The sequence below is a fragment of the Schistocerca americana genome, chromosome 4, assembly GCF_021461395.2.
Source record: "Schistocerca americana isolate TAMUIC-IGC-003095 chromosome 4, iqSchAmer2.1, whole genome shotgun sequence".
Taxonomy (NCBI): domain Eukaryota; kingdom Metazoa; phylum Arthropoda; class Insecta; order Orthoptera; family Acrididae; genus Schistocerca; species Schistocerca americana.
This window is the reverse complement of record NC_060122.1, coordinates 661,327,638-661,350,212: the sequence shown is the minus strand read 5'-3', so window position 1 is coordinate 661,350,212 and position 22,575 is coordinate 661,327,638. Positions and strand designations below refer to the sequence as shown.

At 42.3% G+C, this 22,575-nt stretch overlaps 1 protein-coding gene across 1 annotated transcript in view; it reads right to left on the bottom strand.

Moving 5' to 3' along the window:
• The window catches only part of LOC124613681 (proline-rich receptor-like protein kinase PERK2), a gene marked incomplete at its 5' end in the record, with an annotated part of 738,898 nt that extends 716,900 nt beyond the window's left edge, over positions 1-21,998 (bottom strand). The window contains one exon of the mRNA XM_047142397.1: positions 21,146-21,998. Within this exon, the coding sequence (XP_046998353.1) occupies positions 21,146-21,998 (853 nt within the window). The remainder of the gene's footprint in view (positions 1-21,145) is intronic.
• Between the last annotated feature and the right edge of the window lie 577 nt (positions 21,999-22,575).

Genomic DNA, 22,575 nt, shown 5'->3' with positions numbered 1-22,575 from the left:
AACAGTGTGATTTACAAAATAGAAAGATCCCTCAACTGCCGCTGGAGTCCGTTTGCGATCGCGTATACCACGTTGGGGCCCACGTACCGTATGCACGAGTCAGCAGCACGTTGAACTGGGCACGCTCAACGTTAACGTTCGACAGCACGGTCCGTGTGCCGACGGCTTACGCTAATGGAACTTAACAGATGGAGACCGCAACACGGCATCCACACGAGCAGCTGACTGCCACCTTTCGGACTTTGAGAAAGTTCGAATCATTGGCATAAGGGACATGTTAGCAAACACAAACTGATCACAGAGACAGTAAGGATAGTAGACGTCAAACGTTTTTGCTCAAGGACCAGTACCGACGTTGTGGAGCAGCATATATACCAATATTATCATTACTTGATTAACCTTTACAAGTTAGTATTTTAAATGAGCGCCAGTTAGACTGCTATAGTAAGCTCGCCGCCAGCCGCCAAGTACTGATCCTTTGAAGTCTACATCATTCGGAACACTCGGTGTCGACGCTTCTCTGTTTCAGACTGCTGCCACCCTCAGCGACCCCAAAACTGTGACACTGCAAGAGCCTGGCGAAGTTCTGTTCCATCGTTTGCGTAAGCGGATGATTGGTCGATTAATAACAGTAATCGTACTTCTGCGTAAATGATTTTTGCAATATGAGACAAGATCACAAATTGTTAGTAAATGTTTGAATGTCATTTTCCTGCTTTTAATTGATTTGTATTACAGTAGCCTTAAGGGGGGGTAGAACGTCAAATGGGACGACTTGGAACAGGAGTCACCACAGGAATTTTTAATTTCCACTGTCTATAATTTTAAAAATAAATTCATAAAACTTTGTCAGAATGACCAGAAAGGATCCAGGATTTACACATATAGTGGTGGAAGTCCAAAAATATAAGAAAATAATTTATATTTTTACATTTGTATTCCACCGTTTTTTCACTTACGATTGGCTGCATTCGTTGCTGTAGGTACACTTTTCTTCATAAGTAAAGGAGATTCTTTGATGAATTTTGCACAGCATACAAACCATACTTACAGGTGTGTGAAACTCTAGAATTTTCCAAATCTATTAAAAACTGTGGTAAAAATTGAGATAATTAACTATAAAATTTGAGTTATTTCCAAACATGAAGTTTAAAATGTAACAGCACATTCATGTTTCCATAAATTAAATAATTTCTGAAGTTTCATACACTTGTTTGTATGCTGTGCAAAATTCATCGAAGAATCTCTCTTACTTATGAAGAAACGTGTACCTATAGCAACAAACGCAGTCAATAGAAGTGAAAAAATGATAAACTTCCACATGTAAAAAAATGTATTTTGTTATTTTTTTGAACTTCCACTGCTGTGATTGTGAATTCTGAATCCTTCCCGGTCATGCTGACGAAGTTTTATGGATTTATTCATAAAAGTATAGACAGTGGAAATTAAAATGTCCTGTGGTGTCTCTCCTGCTCCAAGACGGCCCGTTTGACGTCCTACCCCCCTTAATGTAATTTCGGATTCCTTCCTAAAAATAGGCCTGTGTACAACATTTGAAGATAACCGTCTCTACAACGCGGATTCACGTATCCAGGTTTTTTCTGTGTCAAAATTTATACCACAGCAGCTGATCGGTACGAGTCGCACAGCCCTGTGTTGTCAGTACTGGAAAACAAAGAATAAATCATCCCCCTCTAAAATCTCCCAACCCCGCTGTGGCTGCACTGCTTAACCCTCTGCCTCCGAGGTAAGCGGCCAACTTCACTTAGCTCACGTCCGAATTCACCAATGTTAACCTGAAATTAAGCACATCTTATTACCGCCACTGTAAGTATTTTTGTATGTTGCTGAGCTAGGTGCCTAGTGTGACAACATGCAGCTGAGAACGGAGGGCCGCACGACGGCTTCATCGGTGCCGCCTGCGGCCCGCGGGCCCAAGTTCGACACCACTGATCTAGGGCAATGACAGCAGAATGTGTGTGTGGTATGAAGCTCATGCAAGGGTTCTTCCGGAAGAACTGCATCACGATAAGCTCGTAGGATTGTTCGACTGGCTCTGACTAAAATATTAAATTCCGTCCGAACAGGCCTTGGAAAGCCCAACGGTACCGACCGGCCGCCGTGTCATCCTCACCCCACAGGCGTCACTGGATGCGGATGTGGTCATCCCGCCGCTCTCCCGGCCGTATGTGTTTACGAGACCGGAGCCGCTACTTCTCAATCAAGTAGCTCCTCAGTTTGTCTCATAAGGGCTGAGTGCACACCGCTTGTCAACAGCGCCCGGTAGACCGGGTGGTTACCCATCCAAGTGCTAACCCAACCCGACAGCGCTTAACTTCTATGATCCGAACGAACGATTATTTTCTGATGTAAGCAGTAGCATTTAGTATTAATAAACCGCAAGTAACTTTATACTAAAAATTCTGCGGTGTTGGCATGTCAACGACAGCAAAATTCGCCTACCAGCTTGTTGAAATTAATAAATGTAATTTTTTCAGTTGTTATAAAGCTTTGCGTACCTTATTTAAGTGAAAATCGACTTTTGGTACACCCTTAAAACCTATCATACCCATTGAATTGACATTTCTCTGTCGAGTTACTGCACACATTTGGAAAAATATTATGTGCCTCATTATAACATCTGTTGCACTTACACCACAAGTATAGAGAGAATCATCTGAAGACTAAATAACGAGAATGATTGGACAATCATGGGCAGAGCATTCTGTGGTTGCCAAACCACGTGGGTTAATCCTGCTGGTTTTCTTACACAGCTGGTGACATCCCCAGGTGCTGGTTATCTCAGCACGCAGAAATAATTATTATCTTTGCAATTTCAGTCTCAAAACTCAATTACAATAACGACGGTTTAATATTTAGATGTTAAAGCGTTCCACAAAATGTGTGCGCTTCTATGGAACGATAACTGATTGTCTATTACGTCTATAATCAATAACTATAATTCAAATAAAGAAATCTGGTAATAGTTGCTGAATGTATGAAATGTCATGGAAAAATTTCCATAAAATGAATAAGAAAACGATTTGGATGCTTTGAGATACACACGAAGTATTCCAGCTGAGTGGAACAAAACGGTCAAAACAAGTGAAAGTGAAAAAAATGTTGCAATATCAGTTGCCACTACTGAAAGATGCTCTGTGTTTTCAATCAGTTAGTGCGAAATACTAGAGATACTTGTTTTGCTGCGACTTAATCTATTTTTCGTCTTTTTCTTGCTCTAAGGTATCTGCAGTGGAATCTATAAAGATACAGTTTTGTTATTTTTAGATTATCAAACCGTTTACTTTGTCTTTTTTATGTAATTAAGTAATTACTTAAGTTTGCTGTGATCTGTGTTTCCTGTCGTCTGGTCTGGAGGTCGCACTACCACATTTATTTCCAACACATAAGCACAATTTTGTATTCCGAACTTTTTCACGCTGTTAACCATGTTTCTCCTTTTTTGTGGTGTGTTATTATTCTTTTACCACTAGATATAGCTATTTGTTCGAACACTGTGCTCTTAACAACGTAAATATTGTACCTTCATTATGTGAAAAATAACAAAACTGTATCGTTATAGACCCCACTGAAGATGCCTTGGAGCAAGAAAAAGGCGAAACGCGTCTGGGAAAAGTAAGTTGCAGAAAGACAAGGCGGTTTTATTTACAAAACAAGTACGAGTATTTCTGTGCTTGCTGCGATGGATGGCCACGCAAATACACTTGAAATACTAGAGAACTGTGACGGCCAGTCGAAATAAGAATCATGGGAAGATTAGTCACAAATAATTTTCACTACAACGATAAAACCAGTCCAAACTTAAAAATTTCAGTTTTTGTATTCACTCGAAGACTAGTTTCGGGCCTGGTACATTTTCAAATCATCGTACCATAGTCAAAATTGGTTTTTTGCGAAAATGCAAAAAACTGTCAAAAATGTGCAAACTAAATGGTACAGCGCATACAGCATGCTGGAAGTTCAATAATTTTTGTAGGGGTGACCAATTATTGGTTACTGGAGGAACATTAACCATGCAGAAAATAATGTCAACTTGATCTGTGGAATAATTCTGATTATACGAATTTTTAAAGTAGTCGTGAGCGCGTTGTTCAAACAATGGAAACAAATTTTTCGAACATCTGCCCTAATCACAAGACTTGGCGTCCCCATACATCCATAGTTCGTACATCTAAGGTCTTTTTGTGGCTTGGAAGAAGTTTTGTGCCCTATGAAAGAAGTCATAGTAATCGTAAATGGGTGTTTTGCAGGCCCCAGACAATCTCTCTTCTGGGGCAGAAACTGTCACTGAAGAAACGTTGGGGCAATATTCTTCTTTATGGCAGAGTACATAAACACTTTAAATTCGTAGAAATACTTAATATTATTCCATACAACTGTTTTTTTTTATTTGAAATGAACCCTTATCTAGTTGTTTATCAGCTAACATCGCTACCATGGGCTTTATCATTTGACATCACGCGAAAATTTGGGTTACATGGTTCCATTTGTCAACATCACCTGCAGAGCATGATGGCGTCGAATGACCAATATAGTACAATTACAGATATGGCGTTCTATATCCAGAACGAAAATGTACAACCCATATTTGGTTTAAAAACGTTCACCACACAAAATGCATTTTTATTTCAAGGCATTTGCTGATCTTAGTGAATGTGTTCAAAAAGAGGCTCCAAGCTCTATGGGACTGAACATCTGAGGTCATCAGTCCCCTAGACTGAGAACTACTTAAACCTAACTAATCTAAGGACATCACAAACGTCCAAGCCCGAGGCAGGATTCGAACCTGCGAGAGTAGCATAAGCGCGGTTCCGGACGGAAGCACCTAGAACAGCTCGGCCACAGCGGCCGGCTGAATGTGTTGTGTATGCTCGTACGGTCACAACTGCTATGTCAATCACAAAAAGCCAGTAACTATATCTTTGTGTGATGGTGGTTAATGCCGAAGTGGGCGAAATCAACTTATCGTGAACAAAGCTTTGTTGCTAGTCAAAAACAGCCTCACGTCTTCCAAGAACGTAGAGAAAGACGCACTTTGTAAGGGAACTCGTAACACACCTGCTTTTTTTTCCCCAATCGGCCAATTGAAGTGGAATAACATATTTAATCGGCTCATGTAGTCCAATTACGATTTACGAGTGCACTAGGGAGTGGATTTTGATCCAGACGATGCAAGCTGTAATTTAGAACAAATAATAACGTATCACAAATTTATTGTTAAAATTGTTCTCGAATATGGAAATGGAGTCCAGTGACACTGATTCAGAAAAGTTCCGTAACCTGCAATAGGCCTAATTAGTCAACTGCTTCACGCTGAAAATTCAGGTATACTTTAAACGCGGTGTGGTGATTACACTGGCCATTATCTCGAGAGGATTGCAGTTATGTTTTCTATATCCCGAAACTCACACACAACGCCTCTGAATCAGCTGAGTGCTGCCGAACAGCTTTGTGGGAGTTAATATTACGTCTCGCGCGCACTGTGCGAATAGCAACGATAATTCATAATACATTACCGTTGGGCAAAGCTTACGCTGATAAACAAACAAAAATTTTCTGAGGATATTTTGGTTTCCAGTACTCTTTTCAAGAGAAGTGAAACGCGCTGATTCGCAATATGCATACTATTTGCCTCTTAATACCAACCTTTATGTGCATATTATGAGAAACTTTCTGTCAAGGAAAAATGACACACAAGGCATTAATTTCACTAGAGCATTTATAACTTCACAGAGAACTAACGCAAATTTCTTCAGGTTTAAAACTCATAGAAAATAAGTACATACTCCTGGGGAACACACCCTAAGTTTAAGGTGTGTTTGGTGTGAATTCCTTGATTGTACAATTTCGTTTGCGCTGAACATTTGGCATATCGCGCTGAAGCTTTTGGCAGTAGTCAGCCAACACTGTTGCATTTCATAGACGGTGATACCGTGGTTATCACCCAGATGTTCGAGAGAAAACGTTCAGCAAATTTATTTGTGAAGCACAAGGCGCAGGATTTTCTTTGTAAGCATCACAAAACTGAAATATGTCATATTACTGTCTTGAGTTGCTGGTAAAAGTCTTTGTGTACATAACCAGTTTCGGTCGTCTATCATCAGGTTCATGAAAGTAATCACACCACCATGTTTGCCGAAATATAAAATCCTTGTCGTCTGTGGATAAAATCGTGAATTATACACTGTTGTCATAACGCAATATAAACTGCATCGTCAGTCTACACAAACTGTGCAAGGTAGTGAACTCGTTCATTTTATAAATGAATGAGTTCAACACCTAGAAAAATTTCTATAGATTGATGACGTAATTTATGCTACGATATGATAACAGTACGTAGTTCACGGTTTTATTGTGTTATAACTGAGTTCACTACCTAGCACAGTTTTTGTAGATTGACATGGGATCTATCGTACGATATTATAAGTGTTTAGTTTATGTTTTATCATCTGACGTAATGCTTTTATTTCGTCAAACATGATGCTGTGAATACATTTATGACCCTGATGATGGTAAGACCTCTGAAACTAATTGTATAAATGAAGAATTTTACCAGCAGTTTAAGGCTATAATATTACATTCTTCAAATATATAACAGCTATGGATACCAGTTCCTGAAAATTTATCACAGTATTATCTTTAAAAAATCCTTACGCTGATTCAGTTCATTGTTAGGTCCAGTTACACTAAAGTGGCCCTTTTCTTACTTCGTCCTTTGCTGCCACATCACTACCCCAATAAATTTCCATAGCAACGAAAAAGATATTTCAGGCATGGCATAAATTAAATGTAATTCTATACGTGAAAAACTCTCTGGTGATGAACATGTCTGTTCGGAACCGGTAACGCCACTATTCATTCTTACTACATAAGTATGGTAAGTAACAGTCACTGCTGTTTTTATTTTCTTATAAGAATTAACCTGTATTTTTATACAGACACTGACTCACGATGTCTATTTTTCACAAAATAGAACTTCTGCAGCTCGTTTATCAGCGCTATTTTTTCTGCTGGATAAAGTTTAATCTACTATTTCTGTATGTCTACTGGCAGTTTACGACTCCATATGTAGCCATACGTAGAAAATAAACGCAAGAAGAGAGCCATAAAGAATAGTAAACACTCTCGATGTGCGAAGATATAGAGCTGCCACAAACTACATCAAGAAACGGAAGTAAAGCAGCAACAATTCATCTAAGACCTCCACAAGGATAGGCCATTAAACTATAGCCTTCGTACTGTTATGGAACGCAAAACCTTTTCCGTACTAATTTCCCACTCAGCAGCATTCGTTGTATACTTTACTTGCAATAGATTTCGAAGCCTTTTATGTCTTCATCTACACGCACTTAGGCAGTGTTATCGAAATGACTATATATTGCTGCAGTACCTTCTAAACCAATCAATATAAGGCTGCTTTTACGGCATTTACAACATCAGCAGATACTTCGTTACGATGTACTTGTGTGTAAGTGTGTGTGATTTCCGTAGCTGTGCTTAAGTTCCTGCAGATGAAGCCATCAAAAGCTTAGAGGCTGAGTGCAAATAAAGTATACAACGAACATGGCTGAGTGGAAAATCAGTATAAAAATAGCCTTTGTGCTGCGCAACAAAACAATTTACAGCTGCAGTTCCCAATATCCAACTTCCAGTCTCTCTGCGGGCAGACACACATTTGGCAGACGGCAGGGTGGCGACTGCTGCCGGTGGCCAGAAAAAGGGCGGAAGCGTCGCCCACGCTAGGGCCGGACCAACAGGTGTCTAAGAGCAGACGCGGCTCACGCACGCGCGCGCGGTATTTACATATAATGGTGATGTGGGCCGGCTTCATTAGCGCTGCAGCAGGGCGGGTACTGGGGCAGAGGGGAGAGGGGAGAGGGCTAACCCTCCCTCCCCCTCCCCTCCTCAGCGCAGCCGCCATCGATCGCCAAGACGCGCGCCCCGCAGCCAGATTAGTTCATTAGGGGCGATAAACCAGCAGGCTAGTTGGCGGTTTCGTTAAGTGCGCGCCGGCTCCCGTTAAAAGCTCCTTCCCTACAAACCCTTCCGGTAGCCCTTCTGTTCTTCGACCCGCGAAACTTGTTGCCAGGCGACTGAACGAAATTTTAACTGGATTCAACAGCCAAGGAATGTGATGCTTCTGAGTGAAGGAACGAAATAAGCTCGAGAATAACAGACGCGATTATAGTAAGGTAACATAATACGCATTTCGAATATAATGTTTATGAACACTAATTAGCTTAGAACGGTACGCAAAAATACTCTGTTCATTTTCGAAGAAAGACGCCATTCCACCGGGCTGTATTTTAAAACTGATCTTACTTGAGCACAACTAGGTTCCAGCGTGGTCAGTTCTTAAGTGCATCTAAAAATAAGAGCATCTAAAAACATGCCTACGTTTGACACCATTTCGTAAATATTGATGCAATATGCCCTCTCGCCTTCAATGTAACTGTTATTATATGAACGAGTGATGTACTTGAAATTTATTGTCGATAGCCGGCCGGAGTGGCCGTGCGGTTCTAGGCGCTACAGTCTGGAACCGCGTGACCGCTACGGTGCAGGTTCGAATCCTGCCTCGGGCATGGATGTGTGTGTTGTCTTTAGGTTAGTTAGGTTTAAATAGTTCTAAGTGACTTATGACCTCAGCAGTTGAGTCCCATAGTGCTCAGAGCCATTTGAAACATTTTTTTTTATTGTCGATAGTACTTTAAGTTACCTGTACCCTCTTTGACTGAGCGTTATTTTTACCCGCGCACACTTGTACACATTTGCCAGTAACCTGAACACAAGTGCACAGGTGAAGTTTGTGGTAGTGCATCCCGAGGTTTGGTTTCTCGTTGTTAGTGGTTAATGCGGCTGTCTGATTGTGCCTTAATACTGTAGTTTCCGCAACCACTATCACTCCGTGCATTTTATATTTTAGATCGTGCACATTGACGACCATACCACGCACACTCAGGCATGGAATGCGAGTATATTTAACGGGGACGATGTATCCACTGTTGTTACGTTTTTGGATGCACTTGAAAATGAGCCTCGATCGAACTAGTAGTGGTTAAACAAGTAGGCTGCAATTTTAAAATACAGTCTGATGGAACGGTGTCTTTCTCCAAATTTATCCAGGCTGCGATGCCCGCCCACAAGAAATTAAAACCTTATACTGTCACAGCTTTCTCTCCACACTCAAAGCTTATGAAGTGACTAAAAAAAACTACCTTCAATAACCAACAGGTGCTCTAACAGGCCAATTTAACCTGGGTTTTCTGTGTGCCTCTATATACATTTTTTTCAAATTTTCATCAGTTTTGCATTGTTTCTCTTTACACTATGTATTTTTTGTGTTGTGATAATTATGTATAACGTGTATCTGTGTATTTTATATGTATGTATAATTTAATTTTAATTCTTGACCTCGATCCGATATCGGAATTAATATCAGTTCTTAATCGAGCAAAGAAGGCTTTACTCACAAAACTATGAGAAATGGTGCCATGTCGCTGAAGGCACATTCTGTTGAACGTTTGTTCCGGAAAACACTTTACTGCGGTTTCTTGAGCTGGCGGTCTTATGGGTCCTAAAGCGCTCATGCCTCGAATAAAAATGAAATTTTATAAAACAGTGTGCGCTGGCGCTCCATTTCACCGTCACAGACAAAAATAAGGTACAGTGTTGTGCATTCTGGAAGCTCGTACAAGTGTTGCATGGTGGGGAGGTGAGTAAAAGATTTTCTGACAGGAAACCGCACTGGTGATGTGAATGAAAGTGTTGGAAATTGGTAATTTCACAGTTACGCACCTTGCCATACAATTTCAAGAGACGCATAGCGGAATATTAAACCGATTTATAATGAAAAAAACTAAATGATCGAAAAATGGACTGTACCGAAGGAGTGGAAAAACAGGATCACACCGATGGCGAATGCACATGGAGCAAAAACCTGCCAGAAACAAGAAGGCCTAGGAATTAGCCGGGAGAGGTACGTGATTCATCCAAATAGCGTTCTTATCTGCTGCCTATCTGAAGAAGCCCTCTGCCTGCCACTGGATCAGTGGCTATTGTCCTAGTGTTATTCCTAGAGCGTCATTTCGTCCATCTATCATCATACTAAAACATAAAATTGCCATTTTTCATACAAATGAGTTATTCAGTATCGGGACGTGTATCGACTTTATAGTGGCACAAAAATGGTTGAAAATTGCTAAAAGAGAGGTTTAACGGAATCACGGGGCATCACTTAAACAAACGTGCCTGTGAATCATCTTTTTAAAAAAAAGATAGATTTTCTGTTTTTTATCTTCAGTCGATGTTTACAGTTTTTCGAACAAAATGGTGGTTACGAAGACTAAATTGCATATCAGGAAGCAGTTTAAAAATCAACTCAAAGATTTCTCAGTGTGCGTGCACGCCAATGTTTCCGCTACTTTCAAACGTCAGTGTTGTCTTAAACAGCTGCTCGAGAAACGAGTACTACGCAACTGTTTTTCAAGTTGACAGCCCTGTTAGAAGATAAACTGTGCGATACTCTTATGTTTCCCTTGTATAAACTTCTCTGTAGCTTGAATTGCTGCTATTTTGTGATTCTGGAAAATTATCATGCCTACAATTTGCGGGGCAGTTCGCAAACGTGAAGTTCTACAGTTAATAGGAATATTATCTTAGTGAAATACGACACCAACACTGTTAACAATTGATTGAAAGTGGCCAAAACTGAAAAGTGAATGCTGAGGCAACTAAAGACGCCGGGGATAACAAGGAGAAATGCGAAAAGGACGACAGAAGATGAACAGGTAAACCACGAAGATTACGCAACTGGAGTATATTAGGAACAACAGAACTGAGACATAAATCAAATATACCTTTGAACTGAATTCCCCGAGAAATAAATTTTCTGGCATGTTTATTTTATGCACAAAAAATCTATTTCAACTAGAGGTCTGAAATTTTTCGAGATGTTTCGGAGTACTATTTGGAGGAAAGAAGACTACAGACGCTAATGTGCTATCAACAGGAAAGAAAATACATACCGATTGAGTGTAAAAAATAACCTTAATTTTGATCATCGGATAGTAAATTTCTAGAACAAAAACTTGTGCAGAAATGGTATAATTGTTGTCTACTTCTTAGACAGACATAGTGCTAATGCGTAGTTAAATTGTCAGACATCTAAGTAAGATTTTAACCAGTGCCTGGACCGGCATATAAAAAAATAATTTATTGATCTTCACAAAGAAGATGTAATTACCAAAACGTGAGAAAAAAATGGTTCAAATGGCTCTGAGCACTATGGGACTTAACGTGTGAGGTCATCAGTCCCCTAGAACTTACAACTACTTAAACCTAGCTAACCTAAGGACATCACACACATCCATGCCCGAGGCAGGATTCGAACCTGCGACCGCAGCGGTCGCGCAGTTCCAGACTGAAGCGCCTAGAACCGCTCGGCCACATTGGCCGGCGAAGGTGAGAAGTAATGTGATTAGTTGTATATCAAATTGTTCAGCAAGAAACACTAGTATTGACCTACAATTTTCAACCTACTAACAGTTCATATTTTTAAGTGGAGCCGTGGAAAATTATGAAAATTCTTAGCATTTTTACTGGCGTTCACAGGCAAGTTATCTTAATAGAATTCTGTAACGAATAAAAACTCTGCACTCCAATTCCTGTGGTGGTGATGGTGGTGTGTGTGTGTTGGGGGGGGGGGGGGAGGGGGGGTGGGAGGGCAGTGTCCCTCCCCCCAAAAAGAACCCTCTTGCGATGGCTATACTACTACCGGATAGACTTTTATCGCCAGCATTGTTTATGTGGCACATCTGCTGCCTGCATAACTCGCTCATGTCCAACAATGCAATTCTTGTTGCTGCTTCAAACGGTATTGTACGATCTCAAATGCTGTCGAGCGGGTGCTAAAGCAAATATGCTCCTCGAACGAAAGCTTCAGATTTTTTTCATTTCTGCCAAACTGCGAACAGTAGCGCGATTGTTTGAGCTAGAGTGTTTCAAAGTATTTGACAAGTGAAATAGTAAACTGGTTGCACATATACCGCATCATTTCACCTGACTTCACCTTCCTGTGAAGAAACACTTCGTATTAAAGCTCTGTACCTCATCTTGAAAAATGTGCAGCTGACCTCGGTACCAAATATAGCAGGGATACAGCACAGAAGAGCTAGTTAGCGAAATAACTGGTATCAAGTTGCAGGTGAAAGAGGTGATGAAGACCCTTGATACAGCTACTCATTTGGAATTTTTATTTTATTTTGTTTCTCAACTTGTAGGTTAAGAGATGCTTACCCTAACATCGGAATAGCTTTATGGTAGTTTGCGATGGTGCCAGGGACTGTAGTAACTGGGGAAAGCAGTTTCAGCAAATTAAAGATGATAAGAAATTACTCAAGATCGAGTATAGCAGACGTCAAATCTAGCTGCCTTATTCACGGATACGATTCAGCTGCTTCACTTGGCTTCTGTGACATATTGATCTATGAGTTTGCAGCAAAGCAATGAAATGCAAAGCAACATTATAATAAAAACACAGTTCCTCGAAAGGGATATTTTCTCTGCCATTAATTACAATCCCGCTTCTTTTTCTTATGGTTCAAATGGCTCTGAGCACTATGGGACTTAACATCTGAGGTCATCAGTTCCCTAGAACTTGGAACTACTTAAACCTAACTAACCTAAGGACATCACACACACCCATGCCCGAGGCAGGATTCGAACCTGCGACCGTAGCGGTCGCGCGGTTCCAGACTGAAGCGCCTACAACCGCTCGGCCACACTGGCCGGCTCTTTTTCTTATAATTAGCGGTATAGGCACTATTAATAATTTATGAGGAACAAACAAACTTTGTTTTTAATCATCAGCAAAGTTCCAAACCAGATTCTGTAAATCAAACTGCCACGCATAAAACATCTTCAAACGTCTGACTGCGTTACAAATGTCGTAAAGCGTTAAATATCTGACGTTACGCATGTAAGCGAGAAATAATTTAGAAAATGTTTGAGATTACGTTTCAGTTTTGTTGGAAGTGCTCTCATTGTCAACCATTGGATCGGTATAGCCTGGGCAAGTTGCCCTCAATTTTAAGCAGAAGCTGGTTTCTAATGTCTCTCAGTATTTATGACGTCAAACCTCCAGAAATAGGTGTAGTGCAGCGATATAACTGTGCAAGTGCATTAGGCGTTACGAATAGAGGTAGCAGTACAGAATTAATAAATTAAAACGTCACGCCTGATGCTGATCTTTTACTGCACGAACAGCGAAAAATATAGTAAGCGGTAAATTTTTTTCCTAACGTCGGCTTGTGGGGAGGCGATGGCAGCAAGAAAAAGTTTACAAGGGTTTCAAATTATGTGGAAGGTTTGTCAGAAGTCGCAAAGTGCTCTCATTCTCAAATACTGGATGAGCAGAACCTGGGTAATTTTCGCACAATGAGTTACTCTACCTGAACACGCGTGTTCAGTCTCTAACCGTAATGGCTCTGAGCACTATGCGACTTAACTTCTGAGGTCATCAGTCGCCTAGAACTTAGAACTAATTAAACCTAACTAACCTAAGGACATCACACACATCCATGTCCGAGGCAGGATTCGAACCTGCGACCGTAGCAGTCGCGCGGTTCCGGACTGAGCGCCTAGAACCGCTAGACCACCGCGACCGGCCTCTAACTGTAATACTTGCCTTACAGTGTTAAATCTTTAACATAGGATTTTTGCCTTTTAATGAGTACGAGATCGTTTAAAATTTTAAATTCTGTCAGTAATTATACGAAATATTGGAAATAAAATTTTTGTTGCTCCTTGGAAGCTGCTACAGAAGTACTCTGCAACTGTTGCCGTGCATCATGCTACTCGATTAGCCATTTAATAATATAGAGCTAAGCCGGCCGAAGTGGCCGCGCGGTTCTAGCGCTGCAGTCTGGAACCGCGAGACCGCTACGGTCGCAGGTTCGAATCCTGCCTCGGGCATGGATGTGTGTGATGTCCTTAGGTTAGTTAGGTTTAACTAGTTCTAAGTTCTAGGGGACTGATGACCTCAGCAGTTGAGTCCCATAGTGCTCAGAGCCATTTCTTTGAATATAGAGCTAATACACAGTACCGGCAGCTGTCACAAACAATAAAGTACAGAGTTCGTCTTTACTTTTATCCCCTACAACGGCCCGTTTAACTTGTTGCGTGTAGTAGTTTACAGTAATATGGTTAATTTAAGTAACACTTCATTTTATTAAACTTACTTGGAAAGTTATAAAATTAGCTAAATTTGCGTAGAAAAGAACTTCTAATAAATTCGTTCCGGACAGATTTGTCCCGATTTAGGACAAAGTTTTACGTCACCTCTCCCTGCACTCTAAGAAATGTTATAGTTATTAACATTCTGAACACAGTTCTTCCACGTCGCTAAATGAGCCTGGACGGTAGTGATGACCACGTACAAAAATAAGCTGCAACTCTGTGGGTTATGAATCTCATAATAACCATTATCTGCGTCTTTTGTAATCTTTTTCTGGTCAATAAAATAAATAGCCTATGGCGTTTATTCGCAATCATGAGCCATTAGAAACTATCTCTGTCTGCCACACGATTAAAAGTTTATTCACATATTTATTTCAATTAATACCCATGTCGACTCGAAAATTTCAGTAACAGGCACAGTTTCCCATCAAGGCGTTTTCTTTTGAACCTGTTACTATCCGAACATGCTACGGAAACACTCAATACAGCACTTAGGTGCCGAAACGTGTGTGTAACAACGTATTAAGTAAAAAGGAAAAAAAAAAGAAAACTAGTATCCTTTTATAAGCTGAAATACTTTTCTGTTATTATACGCGAAACAGTTCCATTCTCAGGATTACGCAAATAAATATGAATACAAAGGACAACACAGGGAAACAGTATAGCTTGTCAGACTGAATGGCCAGAGATGCGCAACAGAAATTTTTGAGGTTAGATCTATTGTGGGTGAGTCAGAAAGTGACACTTAAGCCAACATAATGTGATGTCGTAAGTCGGTACTATGCATTTCAAGGTTCAGTAGCTTCTCTTGAGGCAAATGTCAAATAACATTATTTTTTACGAGAAATATTGCGAGAGTGAAGTATTTCAGCGATGCTATCGTCTATATTTTCGCCTATAAATAGAAACTCGTGACTGTATTAAATTCCGACTGATAGATCCAGGTGTCAAACATAGTTACGTTATTTACCTACCTCCGTATGGTATTTTTTTTCTCAAAACACGCAATAGCACAGCAACGATAAACACGAAATCGGAAGATGTAAGAGACATTTGCGATACGCACTGCTGAAATTATTGCTTTAAATTGCGATTTAATGGTGTGAAAATTGACATTTTTATAGCCAACAGTCAGATGTTTACAAGTTTTTCGAAGCAATTGAATTTAGTTTTTCCCAGGTTTTCAAACGAAATAATACAGCTTATTACTTAGAACCGACAGTTCGCAGTCGAACCACCGACGTTGACGTACAATAGTGTGGTATATCAGAATTTTACGCACAGGCAGAGCCGCCGTGTCGGTATGGGTGCTGGATGAGAGTTTCTGTCACTGAAAATAGCTCTCCGACACTAGGCAAATATATCCTAAGAGGAAAATAAAAATAAATACCGATCGCGACCAGGGCGAAACTTGTCCTATAGGTTCTTAAACAGTATATTTTCAGTGGGTCAAGAAAGGCGAAAATAACTCATTAGAGGCAGTGGAGCATGAAGTCACACATATGCACACACGTATTAGCAATGCGGATGTCTCTCGTGTCTCCTATTATTATTGCAAATACCAAACACTAGCGTGAGGTACGGTAAACACGGTAACACTTGCTCTAATGTCCCAAGCTAAAAAGAATTTCTGCTTATATCGCCATACACGCAGTTATTGTAAGGGAATTGCTTTGCAAACCATAGCGAAAAATCACAAACTTTAACTAGCATCCAAATAATTCCATTCCCTCGAGACGGTTCGAACGATATAGTAACAAATATATAGAATTTATCTAAGTTAGTAATTGTAAGTAACACTATTTGTGGTGTCACTGCAGTAACTCCACTGTATTTCTCTCCAGAGCCTACAAACACAGGCATACAAACTCGTGCAATATTCCTTCCCCACTCTAAAACACGAGGGGACTGATGTAGTACAATGATAGAGCCACCAAGGGCCGTGCACAAAATATTCTTCCACTAATTACTGGCATTCGTTTAATCATACTGATGGAGGAGATGCAGCTGCACCGACATATGTCGTCAAATCAGGAACTAAAACATATTACAGATTTTCCGATATATTTTTTGTTGAACTCTACTTCTGTTATTACAATAGTGAACACACGTGTTACTTTTCCAACGCATGGTCACCGTATTCAAACAATTAGACATTCCTCCCTTTTCTCATTCAGGTTCGCACAGCACACAAAAATATTTTTACTGCACGCGTCACTAACTCGTCTCAAAGCACATAATGATAACCACCTGAATTTATGGAGAGAAGATACCAATTGTTAGCGATAGTGCGAGTAATCTACGTTGGAAGCTCGTTCGAGCAAACGAAGTATGCAGAACACTTAACACGATAAAAATTTTTTTTTATTTTTTCTGTCATTTATAACTGATTGTACCTATTATACCACCGGAGAATCGTTATTACATCAGGAATTTTACAGTAGAGAAACCTGATGTTGCAGAAACTGTTGCTTTCGGTGTGTGAGAACAGTCCGGTTTCAAAAGTCAACAATCACTATTTCGAGAATACCAAACTATTATCTCTCAGGCCGCATCTCGTGGTCGTGCGGTAGCGTTCTCGCTTCCCACGCCCGGGTTCCCGGGTTCGATTCCCGGCGGGGTCAGGGATTTTCTCTGCCTCGTGATGGCTGGGTGTTGTGTGATGTCCTTAGGTTAGTTAGGTTTAAGTAGTTCTAAGTTCTAGGGGACTGATGACCATAGATGTTAAGTCCCATAGTGCTCAGAGCCATTTGAACCATTATCTCTCAAAAACTCTCCTTTCACAAAGCGATCTAATTAATAAACTGATAATTTTCAGCTTTGACCTAAAAACTATTCAACTGATAAGTGTGTCATTTTCGAAGGTAAGGTCTTTCGCTTTCAAAATACTGTCCTTTAAAATATACACACTAAGTAAATAAAACTTTAATGTGTCACAGAAACGGGTTATTAGGTCGTGATCTGTCATCCTGTAAACAGTTGTTTTTCATCAAGTCTTATAATTGATAGTGTCTATCGATTAACGAAGGAAAGTGTAGAACAGGCGACATCTTGAATGCAACAGGTCAACAAGTTTTATTCGACAATGTCATAGTAGTTGGTCTCTCCGTCACTTGGGATAACACTTTCGATTTATCATTCTGGAGTGTGTTTATCGCATGTCGGACACCTTTGCCTTCGTAGCAATTGGTTGTATTTCCTCGAGGTACCGGAGATTTGGAGTATCTACGGGAACATTCACGTGTATGGTGCATTTATAGTTCAACTTTGGTATAACGATGCTGTAGAGGGGGGTGCACAACCGTTTATCTTGCCTGGGCCACACTGGTAGAAGACGAGTATTTTTGAGCCGCACATAACTGAGTAATAAAAATAACCACTGAGAAAAAAAGAACGGGGTGGACCAATGAGCGAATGCCATCGTGTGGCGGGAGTTTCAAATAGAAAGTATTCAGTTTATAGTAACTTTGCATAAACTTTTTTCCCCTGATCGCTCGCTTCTTGGGTCGCAGTGACACTTGTTTAAGGCCGCATGCGGCCTGCGGGTTGGCTACCCATGCTGTAGAGGGTTTCTGAGACGTAGCTCCTTGTAGCTGTCTCATGGAGAAAAGGAAATTTCAAAATTTGTCGTTTCATAAAATTTCCCAAAACTGACTCATAAAGGAGTCTCACAGCAGAATTTGAGATTGTTTAGGTACTATACTATTTGACATTTCAATGCACAATAAGCTTATATCGGCTCACGTTGACACAGCACAAATATAACTCTGAGGTCGATAGGCATCTAGTTGCTTCTAACACTTAGCGCGCATTTGTTTAAAATTTGATACATTGTTCGCTAAATTTACACACACGAGCTCGTTTAATTGCAGCGCAGCATATCCATATGAAGTAAACGTATTTAGAAATTTACCTTCTAGATCGGTGTCATTTTATTAGTACGCTGGAGACATGATTACACAGAATAAATAAAAAGGCAATGAAAACTAAAAACACTGTCACCTTCCGAAGTAAACACATCACTACTCATCAAGACGAGTCAGGGAACTTGCACAAAGTTGCGAACGCAGAGCTGTGGTTCGCTTCCACACAGTGTTCCTACGTATGGCCTTATACTGGAGCACACACGGTTGTGCAGTACAACAGTCACATTTTTTCGCCCATTAGTTTCAAAGGAATTCGCTGGTCGCGTTTCCGTGGCAAGAAAGATTTTCTTTGCAGTTTCATGAAGAACACAATCTGCATTATGCAGAAGAGAACAGCCACGGCTTCTGAACTGCGAATTGAATTTGTCTGACACATGTTACGGGATCACGTATATAAAGTACTCCCGTTCCTGAAACTCAACTACGATTCAAATATGTCGACTCGTACGCTATGTCATCCTTAGAACGGATAATGTGTCTATTTAGCACATCGTTAAACCAGTTACTCTGGTAAAACAAGAAAAATATCTTCTTCCTATTTCTACCTTTTCCACGATGAAGACACCCACTTAGATTAAATAAAAGTATTGCAAACATGCAGCCACTACACATAAAAACCGTTTCTTGTTAGACCGCAAACGACCTGGAAATATACATATAGAAGTTAACTTCTTAAATGCATGAAATTCTGCTTAAGTGCTTGTCGTATCGATAAAGAAATAAGCGGGCAATTAAATGAAATCAGACACTCACAATTTATAACCAGTATTCCACGTATCACGAGATGTTTCATCCACTGTTCGATAAAGATTTCTCCCCGTTTTATAGCCGTCATCTTCTGACCTCCATGGCTGCCTCTTTGTTGACGTCATCTACTCATTATTTCCATCAGTTTGTCGTCTACGTCGTCTCTTATTTCGAACAATCCAGACAGGAATTTCCTTAATCCACTTTCCACCTGAGCTCAAAAAGATACTACGGTGGCTTCTGCGCTTTGTCCTTAAAACCATCAACAGCTAAATCTCCTTATCTTTATTTTTATCAGGTATTACCAGTTCGTTAAAAAAACACCAAAATACAAACAATGCATATCACACACCGCTTCGTTTACGACAGTACACTCAGACACGCGAAACAAATTAACACTCAAAACAAGCACAGCATTTCTCCAAAACCAGTGGAATACTCGACAATGACAACATTTTATTTCGCTTTATAAAAAGAAAGATTTTTTGTAGGTATACATTACGGAAATTGCGATATAAGGGAAAAAAATATTGAAAGCAATTTGCCTCTGACGATCCATTGCTATGTATGAGGTAGGGCGCTTGGCGAAAATAAAAATTTAGCAGTGCGAATTTCCACACCAAGTCAACGTAGCACTCCAAGAGCATCTGGCCATGTGCTCAACAGCAGCAGACAAACTGTAGACCAAGAAACTACCTATGGTATGTGTCGCAACGATTTTCTCTGTTTCTCCTCTTCTCGCCCGTAATGAAAAATACTCGAGATTATGTGTGTGAACGTCCTATACTTTTTATAACAGAAACTCCAGGTACGGACATCAACTACGTAAGAAACGATAAGGTTGCTACTTAGGTAAGGATTACACTTTAAGCTGTAGTCAGCCGTGTGTGTGTCTGCAACTTTAAAGTGTTATCATCACGGTAAGTAGCAATATATCTTTTCCTACGTCGTTAATATATTTCTTAATTTGTTTTGGAACTTACGCTCTAGAAATTTAACTGGAAATTTTACAGTGTAACTCTCACCAATCGCACTGCGTCGCGCATTTTCGCGACGCTCTTGCACAAAATAAACAAATCGGAAACCTATCACGCGCCTTTTCTCTGAATGTTGCCAGTTTATTCGTTAATACACTTTTTTGCGCTTGATAACTGGCGGTCGTATAACTAAATGATGTCGCGCTGTATCGATATCTCACGCACGTGAAGATGCTTCTATTAAAAGTTAAGATGACTATATTAGCATCAAACAGTGATCACGTACATTTTTCACGAGGTTCTCACTTTTAATATTCCATAATCGGTTCAATGTATCAGAAAAGGATTTCCGCAAATAATTTTAAGTAACGGTTTAAAATCCTCTTTACGGTTAATATGTACTGATATACTGAAGCAACCACGCTTTGTAACGCAGCGAGGTACTTTTCCAGACGGAATTCGACTACTCGTAAACGTATTGATACGATGATGTGCAACATGTCACTCGTCAGGAAGACGTGTTTCACAGTTAAAACTGGAGTGTTCGCTTCATGTGAAGGCGAAATCTGTCATGACAGCACTGTTGGCTACGTTTAATTGGCACAAGACGCGAACCTCCAGTCTGACAGTAATCTCCAGCGTCAGAACGTTTTCAGTCTTCAAGGTATTGCTGTAAACGCAGATATTTCTTACGTCACTGCGCTCTACATTTCATGAAATACCACTTGTACTAAAAGAAAGTGAAGTTTTCTTTTGAAAAAAAAAAAAAAAAAAAATGCTGTAGCTGCTTACAAGTATCGGTGGTAAAAGTAGTTTCAAGTCTGAACTCTACAACAATGTAGTTGCCCATTTGCTTAGCATCATTTGGCAAAACATTAATTCGCTATCTGGACGCAATTAGGAAATGTTAGAAGCGATGAGACTCTTGTCCACATACTGTATCATGATATTCCATGCCCCATATCACTAAGCAAACGAAGATATCGCCTACACACGGCACTGCGATCCTTGCGATGAATGCATTAGAACACTGCCACCGGTAATGTATTCATCAATTTCTTTCGTCTTGTTTCGCTAGTCAGACGCTGGCGTTTTCAGATACTCATTGCCCTGGCAAAACACGTTTCAAGCACCTATCGACACCACCGTCAACACGCTTCATCATTCGCTTTTAAACTGAGCACGCTGTCTGCGGATATAGTGGGTGGGGTGAAGTGTACCGTGGCGGCATCTTACCTTTGGGGGCGGCACGGTGCGCAGATCCCTTGGGGACGGAAGGCGTCACGACGCCGACGTCGGCGCCGGGTCTCCCGTTGACGGCGGCGCCGGGGGGTCCGCGGACCGTGGGGATGGTGACGACCGCCTCCACGCCGTTGACCGGAGGCTCGCGGAAAGGCGGTAGCCGGTGGTTGGGCAGGAGGAGCTTCCCCGGGGCGGGCGGCGGCACCACGGGCGGCGTCAGCGTGCGGATGGAGCCCACGGAAGAGGTGGGCGACGCGTCGCGGCTTTTGGTCGTCAGGTTGAGCGGTTCGTTGCTGAGCTCCTCGTCGGCGGGGGCGGCGACGGGCGCCAGGGGGTTGCAGAGCGCCGGCGACGGCTGCTGCGGGGGCGGCTGCAGCAGGGTCAGGTTGTGCATGGCGGTCACGCACGGGGATGGCGTGGCGCGGATGGGCGTCGGGGCCACTAGAGTCGGCCTGTGCGTGGCGGCCGGTGGCGGCGGTGCCAGCTGGGTAGCCGCCTGCTGCTGCTGCTGCTGGTGCGGGAGCGGCGGGGGCGGCAGCGGCGGCTGCTGCGGCGGCGACGGTCTCCGCCCCCAGCCCAGGATGTCCGATATGAGGTGCGGCGTCGGCGTCCTCGGCGGCTTGCCGTACACGTGCGGGTGCCACGAGTTGACGAAGACGGTGTTGTCGGCGGCAGGCTGCTGCTGCTGCTGCTGTTGTTGTTGTTGTTGGTGGTGGTGGTGGTGCTGCTGCTGGTGGTGGTGGAGCAGCTGCTGCGGCGGCTGGTGCAAGTGCTGTAGCAGGTGTTGTTGTTGCTGCTGCTGCGTCACGACGGGCGACGCCGGCGAGGGCGTCGGGGGTGGCGGAGGCGGCTGGGGCTGCGACCGCGGCGTCGCCACCGGTGCCTCGGCCACGGCGGCGGCGCCCGCCGCAGACACCGCCACCGGCTGCGACAGCTCCAACGTCGCGGCCGCCATGGACGCGCTCAGAGACGCCTCTCCCGGGCTGCCCGGACTGCCGCTACAGCTGCTCTCGCTCAGGCTGAGCGTGCCGCCGCCGATACCGCTGGTGTTGTTATTGTTGTTGTTATTGTTGTGGATGTGGTGGTGGTGGTGGTGCAGGTGCTGGTGGTGGCCCAGCGACTTGCCCTTGACGACGGCGTTGTTGGCGGCGTGGTTGGCGAGGACGACGGCGGCGTCCCTGGGGTGGTGCTGCAGCGGCAGCGGCATCTGTTTGGCGGGCGGCTGGTGCGGCTGCTGCATGCTGGTCCCGCTGTCGCAGGTCGGCGGCCGTCACTGCATGCGGGCCGGGGGCGGCGCCGCTGTCCGCTGGCCGGCGCCGCTCTCGCAGCCAGACTGCGCAGTCGCCGGCCTACCGACTGCCGCGGCTCGCTGCTGGACGCGCTTCCCTCCGGCCTCGACGATTACAGCGCACATCAAACGCTAA